Below are 14143 nucleotides of genomic sequence, written 5' to 3'. Positions count from 1 at the left end.
GAAATAGGCCCAGTTTTCTTTATCATATGTGATATACACAATTCAAATTTGATTCGAAATTATTCGTACCAAATCACTATTTGCTTTGAACCTAGAATTCACTATTTGCACAACCCTACTTTTCATCACTGTGGACTCAGTGCCTCAAGCTCTATCATTTAACAAAAATTTTTTTACTTCGTTATGCTGTCCCCTGCCCCAGTGGGTGGCTTTGACATAAATGTTTGGCTAGGTGCGCAACCCCAATGGCAAAACAGGGCCATTGACCTCCGATTGCTCTCGCAGTACGGGCTGAGCGAGCTGCGGCTTCGCTTCCGGTCTCGACTGCACCATGCCCTGTACAAGGAGTACCTGAGTGGCATCACCTACTACCGGATGAGCAACCTCGACAACCGCATTGCCAACCCGGACCAGCTGCTCACACAGGTAAGCTGGCAGTGTTCTTTATTGTCACTTGTCTCTCATTATGTTTCTGCTGCTTCTTTTTGCAAAGGCCTTTATTTTTAATTAATAGATGTGTGTGAATGTTCAAAATTTTGAATATAAAAACGAGAATGTTTTCCTTTTTTAAAGCACATTTCAATTCGAGAAATGCATATTCGATATTTCCCAAATACTTAGCCACAGTCAAGTATGTGGTCAAATTGGTGAATATTCAGAAAGAGTCATCATCATCATCATCAGCCTGACTACGTCCACTACAGGACAAAGGCCTCTCCCATGTTCCGCCAGTTAACTCGGTCCTGTGCTTGCTGCTGCCAATTTATACCCGCAAACTTCTTAATCTCATCTGCCCACCTAACCTTCTGTCTCCCCCTAACCCGCTTCCCTTCTCTGGGAATTTAGTTAGTTAGCCTTAATGACCAGCGGTTATCCTGTCTACGCGCTACATGCCCGGCCCATGTCCATTTCCTCTTCTTTATTTCAACTATGATATCCTTAACCCCCGTTTGTCCCCTAATCCACTCTGCTCTCTTCTTGTCTCTTAAGGTTACACCTACCATTTTTCTTTCCATTGCTCGCTGCGTCGTCCTCAATTTAAGCTGAACCCTCTTTGTAAGTCTCCAGGTTTCTGCTCCGTAGCTAAGTACCGGCAAGATACAGCTGTTATATACCTTCCTCTTGAGGGATAGTGGCAATCTACCTGTCATAATTTGAGAGTGCTTGCCGAATGTACTCTACCCCATTCTTATTCTTCTAGTTACTTCAATCTCGTGGTTAGGCTCTGCGGTTATTACCTGCCCTAAGTAGACATAGTCTTTTACAACTTCAAGTGCACTATTACCCCTCTCGAAGCGCTGCTCCTTTCCGAGGTTGTTGTACATTACTTTCGTTTTCTGCAGATTAATTTTAAGACCCACCTTTCTGCTCACCTTGTCTAACTCCGTAATCATGAGTTACACTTCGTCCCCTGAGTTACTGCAATGCAATGTCATCGGCGAAGCGCAGGTTACAAAGGTATTCTCCATTAACTCTTATCCCTAACTGTTCCCATTCTAGGCTTCTGAAAACCTCCTGTAAGCACGCGGTAAATAGCATTGGGAAGATTGTGTCCCCCAGCCTTACACCCTTCTTGATTGGTATTCTGTTGCTTTCTTTATGAAGCACTATGGTAGCAGTTGATCCCCTGTAGATTTCTTCCAGAATGTTTATATATACTTCATCTACGCTCTGATTCCGCAGTGTGTGCATGACGGCTGATATTTCTACTGAATCAAATGCCTTCTCGTAATCTATGAAGGCTATGTATAGTGGTTGGTTATACTCTGAGCATTTCTCTATTACCTTATTGATAGTATGAATGTGGTCAATTGTTGAGTAGCCTGTTCGAAATCCTGCTTGTTCCTTTGGTTGATTGAATTCTAATGTTTTTTTTACTCTGTTAGCAATTACCTTTGTAAATAGCTTGTATACTACAGAGAGCAAGCTGATCGGCCTGTAATTCTTCAAGTCCTTGTCATCTCCTTTCTTATGTATTAAGGTAATGTTAGCCTTCTTCCAAGACTCTGGTACTCTTCCCGTCAGGAGACACCTCGTAAACAGGGTGGCTAGTTTTTCTAAACCGTGTGGCGATGGCGTAGTGGTTAGAGCATCCGCCTCGCATGCAAGAGGTCCGTGGTTCAAATCCTGGTGCCGCGCAGTTCCCAAACGAATAAAAAAAAATATCCGTGTGGTGATGGAACTGCATTAAGAGGCCTGGGGTGCGGCCTTACCGGTAACCACCGCCGGGAACGCACTCCCTCACCAGAGAAGGATTGGCCACCCTGGTGCAGTATCTGGCCACTACCTCCCACATGCATAAGTCAAATAACTCACGGCCTTCAGTTCTCAGCAGCTGCGAAGCAACTGACCATGGCGGCGGTCAGATCTGCAACGCAGCAGAGGGTGCTAAGAATCTCTGGACTACAGGCCGTCTTTGGAACCTGAACTTGGCAACGTTTAACGTGAGAACCTTATCTAGTGAGGGAAGTCTAGCTGTACTATTCGAGGAGCTAGAGGGTGTTAAATGGGATATAATAGGGCTCAGTGAGGTTAGGAGGACAGATGAGGCCTATACTGTGCTACAGAATGGGCACGTCCTTTGCTATCGGGGCTTGGCAGACAGAAGAGAACTGGGAGTGGGGTTCCTAATTCACAGAAACATAGCTGGCAACATAGAGGAATACTATAGCATTTATGAAAGGGTGGTAGGTATTGTAATTAAACTGAATAAAAGATACAAGATGAAGGTAGTACAGGTTTACGTGCCTACATCCAGCCATGATGACGCTTCAGTTGAAAGCTTCTATGAAGACGTGGAATCGGCAATGAGTAAGGTAAAAACACAGTATACAATACTGATGGGAGACTTTAATGCAAAGGTAGGGAAGAAGCAGGCTGGAGACCAGGCAGTAGATTATGGCATCGGTACTAGAAACGCCAGAGGAGAGCTACTGGTAGAATTCGCAGAACGCAATAATTTACGGATTTTGAATACCTTCTACCGAAAATGAGAAAACCGCAAGTGGACATGGAGGAGCCCTAATGGCGAAAATAAGAACGAAATAGACTTTATAATGAGTGCACACCCAGGAATCGTGCAGGATGTGGAAGTGGTTGGCAAGGTACGATGCAGTGACCATAGAATGGTACGGTCTCGAATTCGCCTAGACTTGAAGAAGGAACGACAGAAACTGATACGCAAGAAGCCAATCAATGAGCTAGCACTGAGAGGGAAAGTACAGGAATTCAAAGTGTCGCTGCAGAACAGGTTCTCGGCTCTTAGTGAGGAAACCAACCTTAGCGTAGATACAATGAATGATAATCTGACGAGTATTATTACGGAGTGTGCAGTGGAAGTTGGAGGCAGGGTAGTTAGACAGGACACTGGCAAGCTTTCCCAGGAAACAAAGAACCTAATTAAGAAGCGTCAAATCATGAAAGTGTCAAGTACAACAGACAAAATAGAACTGGCAGAGCTTTCGAAGTTGATTAATAGACGTAAGGTATGCGATGTAAGAAAGTATAACATGGAGAGAATTGAACACGCTCTGAAAAACGGAGGAAGCGTCAAAGCAGTGAAGAGGAAACTTGGGATAGGCAAAAGTCGGATGTATGCACTAAGGGACAAAGAAGGCGAAATAACTACCAATATGGATAGGATAGTTAAAATAGCGGAAGAGTTTTACAGAGATCTGTACAGTAGACGAGACAACCAAGACCTTAATACTATAAGAACTAGCAGTAACCCAGATGACACCCCACCAGTAATGATAGAAGAAGTCAGAAAAGCTTTGGAGAACATGCAAAAAGGCAAAGCTGCTGGTGAGGATGAGATCTGCTGAAAGATGGGGGACAGATTGTGTCAGAAAGAGTAATGACATGAAAATGCTATGCCTTGTTATCTTTAGAGCAAAATATTGCTACAGCTTAACCCATTTGTAAGAGGCATGCTCCAGGCAGCAATTCTAGTCTTTTAAATGAGGCCTCTCTTATATGCAGGGTACAACGTATGCATTTTCTTATATATCCATATTTTACTGTAGGCACACTGGTGCCTCTTATACCCATTTGTCTCTTACATCAGTGTCTCTTATAGCTGAGTTTGACTCTAATACCTAACTGCTGCGTTTCGTTGTACAAGTTATTATGCTGCATACTCGGTGATAAGCATTGTTTTCCCATATTTGGTAAGAAATACCTTGATGCCCCATTGCATAAAGCCTTATGTCCCACACACCAAGGTAACAGGAGAGTGGGGCATATATTTGCTAAGCTTTATTCTGCAGCTCTCTCGTAACAGCGTATTACGTGTTCTTCAAACCAAAAAATGTTTAGATGCCTGGAAAAAGAAAAGCCAATGTGCGGGCGACATGTTGGTTTATAGCATGTGAACAGTGCTCACCTTGTGAACATGTCAAGGAGTTCGTTTTTCTGGGCGAACATTTGTAATTATAGCATTATCGAAGGTATCTTTAATGTGCTGCAGCATGGTGACACGCACTTTTATTATTTACACTGAAAGATTCTGTTACTTCTCATCTTACAACCTTTTGATTCTGCAAAAAACAGTGAGGAGTTGCCATAGAGGGCAAGGGTTGGGCGGAGCGATGAAGCGAAGAAATTTTGTGGCATAAAATGGTATTAGCTTGTGCAGGATACGGTGGACTGTAAATCATCGGGAGAGGCCTTCATGGTGGCATGCTTAATTTTATTACCAAGCAGTGCACTGCGTGGGAAGTAAAAAGGTACAGTGAAGTTGATGCGGGCATCGTTACAAGCTAGCCAGCTTTGGTAGAGCCAGTAATCACACTTTATGCACCACGGGACATTAGTGCAAGCAAACTCTCACTCGCCCTCGCTCAGTGTGTTTCTCTACCGTATTCGCACTCGTTTCTGTTCAAACTCTGAATCACTCCCTTCATCACCCGCTCACACACTTATTCATTCTTATGCTATGTGCACGTTAGGGAACCCCAGGTGGTTCAAATTTGTGGGACCCTCCACTGGGGTGTGTCTCACAATCATGTCATGGTTTTGGGGGTGTTAAACTCCAACAATAATTGTTACTACACTCAAATGTTATAATAACATACATCTTGAACGAAAATAAGTTTGTTATATCCAAAAATTTGTTATAAAGGTATATTTTAACACTACTACGTGCAAACCTCGATATAACGAAATACTGGCTATAATGAAGTGAATGAAGAATTTTTCTTTAATAGATATAGTGTTACGAATAAACAATTATAACGAATTTTTGGGTATAACAGTTATTTTTGGGTAAGATGCAACTTCGTTATAATGAGGTATATATCCACTGCAAGACTATTCTTCGTTTATTTCCTTGTGACCATATTTCTTCATATATATTGGTTTGTAATACGCAGGTTTGTGTGGAATATATTATCATGCATTCCTGTGAAATAAATGTGAGGGATAACGCCAACAACTGTTACACTCGCGCAGGACGTGGAGAAGTTCTGCGGCTGCCTGACCGACCTCTACTCCAACCTTAGCAAGCCTCTGCTGGACATTGTGCTGTACGTGCGGTGGTTGTCGGTGGCCATTGGCCAGGAGGCGCCCGGAGCCATGCTGCTCTACCTGCTGTTTGCAGGGGTCATCCTGACGCGCATGCGCCGCCCCGTCGGCCGCATGACTATCGAGGAGCAGAAGCTCGAGGGCGAGCTGCGATACGTCAACTCGCGCCTCATCACCAACAGGTGGGCAGAGAGATTCTTGGAAAAGCTTTGTCATTTTTACTTATTGGAAGAAAGAAATGAATTCCTCGCATACCTCACGTACCTAACACAACCTCGCGTACCTCGCACAACTTGAGTAAGTTTTAACATTCTCTCGGAAACCGTAGACTTTGGAAACCGCATAACGACGACAGAGACACTTGACGAGGAGCACTGTGCCCCTCTTGCCTTGGGTATCCATCGTGCTTGCTCTGGTTTCCCAAGTGTGCATTGTTTCGAACTTCCCCGCCTTAGTGCACGTTGTATGCGAGCAGTGCTGCTGTGCAATAGCTAACATTGTATACTCAGGTTCAATCTAGATTACTGACTCGGGTTTTTTTTCCCCTCTCAGCTTTTTTTTGTGTGTGCGTTTACCACTCCTCCTCTGTAATGCCTCTGGCCCTAGTGGGTATAAGAAATGAAATGAAATTCTATACAAGCTAGCGAATTGTATCAAATTTCATTTTAGAGTTATGCCTGATTGATTGACAGCTGTGGAATAACGGTTGTCACATTACATACAGAAGAAACACCGAAACAATATTGCCTCTGCAATACTTGGTTTCAGGCTTGTATTCTCCACCCATGTTCACCTCTCAGTAAACCAAACTCCTGTTAAATGGAACATATTTTCCCGGTACCCTCAGGTTTCGTTTACTGAGAGTCTACTGCATATTACACTGCTATTGAACACCACCTAAACAGATATTGCTATCATATGGTGGTTATCGCATACGATGTCCCGGCACGGGGTCGCCTCTGGTTTCCAAGCACACCTACTGTGCCATCTGTGACACACTGCTTAGGAGCCATATGTGCTAATTAATGGTGGCCTGTTTTCTCTTTTCTTTTTTTTTTTTCTAGTTTTAGAGTTGAACAGGTTTGTTTTTGTATTTGTGTTAGGCTTTTATAATGCAGTTAACTTGTATGTTTAACGTCGTACGTCGTATATTGCAGTGAATTTGCGCTGCATGAGTACACTTAACCCTGTGGTGTACACGTATCCCGAAGGAGTACGGCCACCAGCGTGGGTCCGGTCTTAGCGAGCCGCACGGCACGCGTTAACCGTCGCCGTGGCGGGAAACACGATACTGCTCAACGTCGCAACACTTTATTGTGGCAACACCAAACGCAGTACAGCCCGTTGCAAAAAAGGCGCGGCGGGAAAGCAAGTAGGCTTATCCACGCCACGGGCACAAAGTACTACACAGGGTGCCACGAGCACGTCTCCGCGGTAAAGGTGATCCACGGAGACACCGGGACAAAGGGGCCCGGTTGCTCGAGCGAGGGCAAAGGCGCTCGCGTTGGCTTCGAAGGGAGACGGGTCGGCGTAGCTAGGCCACGCACTAGGGCACCGTACTGCCCTTCGGCCGTGAGTACGCAGCGGGGCAACAAAAGGTGAGCGTTCGCATCGGGCGCGAGGCGCCGTCAGCGAAGTCCGACGAGCCCCGAGACTCGACGGACGGAAAAGAATGCGTGGCTCACCGTTTGAAGTCCCGGACTGTACTCCCCGCTCCCGACGCAGCGCGCGAAAACCTCTCGGGGTCCCCGCGCGCGGCGCCACAGTCAACATCCGCTACCGGGTGAGGGAGTTAAACGTCACTCCGCCCTTCCCAGCGCGGCTGACGGCAAAGGAGGGCAGACATGTCGGGACATGAGAATGGCAGAAAGGCGGGAAAACCCGCGCAAAGGCAGCGGGCCAGCCTCAATTCCCACATCCCCCTCTCCTAAACTTGTCCTTTACCGGTCTGCAAAAGGCAGCCGGACGTCACCCATGCAGTTAAAATGACACTGCTATGAGCGGTAGCTAACCTCAGTCCAGCCCTGCTACTGCTGCTGAAAAGAAATATGATTACAAAGGAGAAACAAAAACATAAATAACAAAATAAACACACGACACTATACAAATACTGCAGAAGGGAGCACAGAAACGTGGCACTAGTGTTCGTGGTGCTGAAGGGGGATAGCGTCCACTGCGCGGAGGGGCGGAAAGGCGTGACAGTGTCCGCTGGGTGCGATGCCCGAGTGCGAGGTCACAGGTACCGGAAGGGGGCTCACTGATGGCTTGTTGCTGCTCTTGATAAGCCGCGAGTCCGACGAAAGCCGCTTCGGTTGTTCGAAGGCCCCGCATTTCCGGCTCGATGACGAAGCTGGACGTTGCGGGAAGCCGGGCCTCTCCGGTGGTCAGGGAGGCCGAACCAAAATTGGCTGCGAGGCGCCCTGGCGTTGGCCGGCAGCATATAGCTGCTTTCAGCTGGCCTCGCGCAGGAGCCATGGTGGAAAAGGCAGCACGGCTTCTTCGGCGACGGCCAAGAGCAGAGCACAGCCAGATGGTCTGACGTCAGTGGGTCAATGACCCCCCAGTACCTTTAGCGTCCGCATCGATGGGGGGGAAGCCATGGCGCACTCTTCGCGGGCTCGCATCGAAGCGTCACGCACCCACACACGCACAGAAGCACGCACACACACCGCCGACAGCTGCGCGAGCGTAGGCGCAAAGCGTCCTTCGTCTCTCTCTCCCCCGGCAAGCACCGACACACAAGGTCACACACAGCTCCCTTCGCGATAGACGAAACGAACACGGAAAAAAAAAGTAAAAACAGAGCAAAACGACACTCAACATCTGGCGAAAAACATAAAACACAAATAACACCTAATATTAGACAAAAATAAACATAAAATACACATGAACACTTCAAAAAAAAAAAAAGAAACACTGGAAGCAGACAGAGCGGGGTCAACTTCTTTACGAGAAAAGGCCGTAAAGAAGCTAACGTATACTGAGGCTAGACAGTAAACTGAGGGCCTTCGGTTGCGGAGAAGTCCGCCGTCCGGCGCGAAATCACAAAGGTGACCGCTTCCTCAGATTATACCGGTGCGGGGTCCGAATGCGGTCCGCCGCTCCGGGTGTGCCCGTTGCTTGCGCGAAGTGCCGCAGGGCACTGGCGCAAGCTCGTCAGACCATGACAAAGGGCTTCAGGTCTGCGATGTGGGCACGGCTGAGTTTTCCCAAAGGGGATCTTTCAGCTAGTACGCGCCACGGACGCTCACTGACAATCGGTTCATAAGACCGGGCGGCTTTCCAACCCTTGGCTCAACCGTTTGTCAGACGTGGCAGGCACGGAATAGCGATAAAAGCCACGCTTCGTGCCGGGCCAGGTCACAACATTGCTCAGTTTGCAAAAACTTTCGAGCCACTCAGGTGACCGGCCATGGGTTCGTCGTGAGAGGATCGCAACAGTGCGGCTCTCAGACTTTTGGGCATAACCACCTTAAACGGGTCTATGGACTCGTCGTCAGTGGCTATATATTTCAGCAGGAGCCCGTCATGGTCCAGCAAAATGAATCCGCCGGGGACTCAGCGACACACGCTGTTTCAGCCCCCTAATCGCGCCCGCCGCAGAACAAGCAGCGTAACGGCGCTCCGCGCCTCGTCAAGACGGTTTAACGGCGCCCGCCGCAAAGCAAGCAGCGTATACGGCGCTCCGTCCCTCCGAGACTCGAAACGGATCACTCTGCTGAGCCTTCAGTAGCTCTTCGCTGCCGAAAGCAATTCCCATTCTCCCAAATGGGGGAGTCTGGTATCGCGCCCACTCAGGACCGCAGCAACCGCCGCGTGAGTCGGCGTTACGGGTTCGCTCTCGGCCTCGTGGTCTTCGGAAAGCTCCCCCGCTCGGCCGCTTCGCGGTGCGCCGCTTACCTGGTTAGCAGCCAAGGTTTGTCCGCATGGGGACTCACCTTCTCGCCGAATGGCGGCGAAGCTGCTGTTTCGCCCCCGACGCTTGCATGTGCTAAGGCACCGCGAGCGGCCGTCGCACCGAAATCCAGGTTCTCGGCAGACAACAAGGGGCACGAGATAGCGCGTCAGCTACCACGTAGGAGTGTATTCACCACAAAAAGGGGTGACGACACAGGCGATAGAGGCGGTGGCCTCTTGGTGCAACGCGGCATGCCACGAAGCAGACATAACGTTCGGGTAGGGCAAGAGGCCCATTCCGAAGCGACGCGCCATCTCCAAAGGGAGCGGCTAGGCGCCTCGTGTCGTCACCGCAATAGGGGGTGCCGACACGGACGGGTGCAGAAGGGTTCCCGTCCATAGAGGCAATGGCCTCCGTGTGCAACGCGGCATCCGCTAAAAGGGACAGCGGACAAAACTCCCGCGAAGCAGCCATGTTGCGACGAGCCCGAATCGCGCAGGCGAACTGACTCGCTAAGAGCAATCAAAAGCTAGAGCTTTTGATACCGCGTTGGGCGCCAGTGTGGTGTACACGTATCCCGAAGGAGTACGGCCACCAGCGTGGGTCCGGTCTTAGCGAGCCGCACGGCACGCGTTAACCGTCGCCGTGGCGGGAAACACGATACTGCTCAACGTCGCAACACTTTATTGTGGCAACACCAAACGCAGTACAGCCCGTTGCAAAAAAGGCGCGGCGGGAAAGCAAGTAGGCTTATCCACGCCACGGGCACAAAGTACTACACAGGGTGCCACGAGCACGTCTCCGCGGTAAAGGTGATCCACGGAGACACCGGGACAAAGGGGCCCGGTTGCTCGAGCGAGGGCAAAGGCGCTCGCGTTGGCTTCGAAGGGAGACGGGTCGGCGTAGCTAGGCCACGCACTAGGGCACCGTACTGCCCTTCGGCCGTGAGTACGCAGCGGGGCAACAAAAGGTGAGCGTTCGCATCGGGCGCGAGGCGCCGTCAGCGAAGTCCGACGAGCCCCGAGACTCGACGGACGGAAAAGAATGCGTGGCTCACCGTTTGAAGTCCCGGACTGTACTCCCCGCTCCCGACGCAGCGCGCGAAAACCTCTCGGGGTCCCCGCGCGCGGCGCCACAGTCAACATCCGCTACCGGGTGAGGGAGTTAAACGTCACTCCGCCCTTCCCAGCGCGGCTGACGGCAAAGGAGGGCAGACATGTCGGGACATGAGAATGGCAGAAAGGCGGGAAAACCCGCGCAAAGGCAGCGGGCCAGCCTCAATTCCCACAACCCCATTATAACAAAGCTGCATTTTACGCAAAAGTAAGTTCGTTATATCTGAAAGTTCTTTATAAAGGCTTATTCATAACACTATATCTATTGCAAGAGTATTTTTTATTGACTTCATTATAAATCATATTTCGATATATAGAGGTTTGAGTGTATTTGGGCTTTCTGAAACTATACTTTCTACATAGTCTGCAGTTTCATTAAAAAGAGAACTTATTTTTGTTAGTGTTATTTCCTCCCCCTTTACATCAATTTGTTTTTGTTTCATTTTTTTAATTTTCATAGTTTAGTGTTTATGCTGCTGAGCAACGGCCTGTCTCGTTGCAGTGAGGAGATTGCCTTCTACCAAGGCAACGACCGTGAGCGGATAACGCTGGACAACTCGTTCCGGCGGCTTGTACAGCACCTGCGCGACTTCCTGGAGTACCGCTTCACCCTCGGCATTGTGGATGACATCGTTGCAAAGTGTGAGTGCCTCGGTCCTCTCTCATCCAATATTGGAACATGCTCTGGCAACAATGTGTCACCCTACACACTGTCGAACTTTGATGTAACCGAGTCATACTTGGCATTTGCTGTGTGAAAGACTTTGTTACATAACAAAGTTCAATGCAGCAAGGTTCTTGCCTTTAAGTGGCGCTAGTGATGTTAGACGTACCTGAAACCTTTGTGTTGAGTTACATTTAGTGTTTGTGTACGTAAATTTTAAAATATTTACTAGTTATTGTAGAAACAACTCTAAATAAAAAAAACGGCTACCATGCTTTCATGGCAGGGTGAAAAATGTCAGCAGTATTCAGCACTTTTGTTAATGTAGGCAGTAGTGTAACGAGAGGTTATTTTAGGGGAGGGGTGTAGGAGGGGGGTCCGACCATACTTTATGTGTGTTCATGTGTTGTGTACGCATAGGAAACTGAAAACTTCGGTGAGTGGTAGGAGGTGAACGTTCCCCACCCTCTCTCCTCTGGCAACTCCGCTGATTGTTGGTGCATTCGTTAATTTCTCAGGGTCTATGTAAATTACACACCACTCGTTCTCAGACCGGCACCGTCTCATTTGTGAGGAAAACAAAATTGCCTTGCATAACGATGAAAAAAATGGTTGTTTGAAATGTTGGAACATTATTGTGAAGGTTTAAATAATGTGACATTTTTTAATCTCTGTACATGCAGCGTCTTGAAGAACAAAAATATTTTTTACTTGAATGCTTCCTTGCGTCTGTGACTCCCTTCGTGTTCCAAATTGGTAGAATTTGACCAAATTTGCTTTCTTGCTTCTAAAAAGTTTGTTGCATTGCGGTCACATAGCGAGACCACTTCGGTAAATTGGGAAAATGAGAACATGCACTTAAAAGCAAGATAGGCAAGAAAAATTATGTTTGTTAAGTACTAAACTTCACTATGCAGTGAAGTTTGTTTTACTTTTCAAAAGTTAATTAGAGCGCGAAAACTTGACACAATCACTCACACACGCACACACCCATGCATCAAACACACAGCGCTCACTTCCAACTGATTTATTCATGGCTCGAAGGCTTGAATATATACAGGACACGTTGTGCGCACACACACCAAAAAAGGCCAACAGCAACATTATCAAAACGTACAGTTAATCAATGTCATCGCCTAAGATCGATAAACTGAAGTTCGCTCGGTAACAACGAAATTGAAGGGGCGCTTACACAGTTATCTTTATTTTTGTCAATGAAAAAGGCTTCTAACACTTCACGTGCAGTTTTACTTGCGCTTCTGCCCAGAATCTTTGTTTCAGAAAATCGTGCGTCACATCCACACGAGATGACATGCGCAACCAGGTGCGCATACTTGTCATCTCTTTTCGTTAATTTTTGGGCGTGTTCCCTTAAATCGGTCATTAATACACCGTTCGGTTTGGCCAATATTCACTTTTCCGCAGGATAAGGGTATGGAGTACACAACCCCCATGGAACACTTAACAAAGGCCCTCTCATGCTTCTTCTGACAGCCGCGCTTCTTTCTATCGCACACACTTTGGCACAGTCTTCCAAGTTTTTCTGGTGCGGAAAACACCATCGGTATGCCGTGCCTGGCCGCGACTTTCTTAAGGTTGTGCGAGACCTTATGGATATATGGCACAACTTGTGGCCTAATCCTTGAGGGCTGGGTAGCAGTCATCGCTTCCCGTGTTCCACGTTTAAACTTCTGCAGAAGTGATTCAGCAACGGCCGTAATGACCGATCGAGGGAACCCAGCTGCCTCTAGTCGGCTCACCTGATTAAGGAAACTACGTTTCATGCTGTGTGGGCACGATCTTTTTAGCGCCGATTCTAAGCAAAGAGACGCAACGCCTCTCTTCACAATCTTTGAGTGGGCAGAATCGTACGGCAACAGCTGCTTCTCAACACGAGGATGATAAGACCAACACATATGCTCATCGTTCCACGTGAGGCTCAAGTCTAAAAACTGCAGACAAGCTTCTTCAGGCAATTCAACAGTAAAGGAAAGCCCTCGTCCTAGTCTTAAAAAAACGTTTAAAATAAAATCAGGGGATGTAAGGTCACCCTGTTTATCTAAAAGAATTAAAAAATCGTCAACGTACCTAAAAACCTTTAAAACCTTCCCCCCTTTAAAAGCATTGTCCAAATCCCTATCTACATCCGCTAAAAAAATATCGCAAAGGACCAGGGCGACACAGGAACCAATGCAGATTCCTTGCCGCTGAAGAAAGGGTTTTTCGTCAAACATAATAAAAGTTGCATTCAGATAAAATTCTAAAAGCGATAAAAAATTGTCTACATTAACGCCCGCGTCATTGATAAAATCGACGTCACGATAAAATCGTCGATAAAATCGACGTATTTCTGCCCATGAACTTGTCGGACTAAACAGGGACTTGTCTGTGAAGGCCAACCAAGACTGGGACAGATGCCTACAGGATGGTATGAACTGTTTATCGAAATGTGCACCGCATAATCAAGATAGACTTAAAGTTACAGGCTTGAATAACATCGTGTCGTTCTTTAAAAAGCACAAATTAACATTAATGCTGGCCGACAAAGAAGGTTGCTTTGTTGTCATGCCTGAGGGAGCTTACAAAGAAAAGGCTTTAGCGGCTATCGAGAAGAACTTCCGCCCAGTTAAGTTGGGAGCGACTCGCGTTAAGTCTAAGTTCGCTGATTTTTGCAAGAATGTTGGGCTTACAATGTTAGCTAAGAGCATACAGAACTGCAAAGGGAGCAACCTGAACGTTTTTTTCTCGGCCAAGACACACAAACCGGATGTACCTTTTCGCACTATTGTTAGTGAAGGAGGGTCTTGGCAGATTAACGTTAGCAGGTTTCTTCAGAGTAAGCTAAAGAATCTCGTGGTGAATGACCCTTTTCGTACGAAGGGCTCATGTGATGTGTGCGACTTTTTGCGATCTCGCGTTACCACAGGCAACGCCTTTTCAGTG

At 47.6% G+C, this 14143-nt stretch overlaps 1 protein-coding gene across 1 annotated transcript in view; it reads left to right on the top strand.

Moving 5' to 3' along the window:
• The window catches only part of LOC142786451 (ATP-binding cassette sub-family D member 3-like), a 33385-nt gene that overhangs the window by 5438 nt on the left and 13804 nt on the right, over positions 1 to 14143 (top strand). The window contains exons 7-9 of the mRNA XM_075884146.1: positions 286 to 426; positions 5452 to 5705; positions 11039 to 11178. Coding sequence (XP_075740261.1) covers positions 286 to 426; positions 5452 to 5705; positions 11039 to 11178 — 535 coding nt within the window. The remainder of the gene's footprint in view (positions 1 to 285; positions 427 to 5451; positions 5706 to 11038; positions 11179 to 14143) is intronic.

The sequence above is a fragment of the Rhipicephalus microplus genome, unplaced genomic scaffold, assembly GCF_043290135.1.
Source record: "Rhipicephalus microplus isolate Deutch F79 unplaced genomic scaffold, USDA_Rmic scaffold_24, whole genome shotgun sequence".
NCBI classification, from domain to species: domain Eukaryota; kingdom Metazoa; phylum Arthropoda; class Arachnida; order Ixodida; family Ixodidae; genus Rhipicephalus; species Rhipicephalus microplus.
Note: the sequence above shows the minus strand (reverse complement) of the source record. Positions and strands in the feature narration are given on the sequence as shown.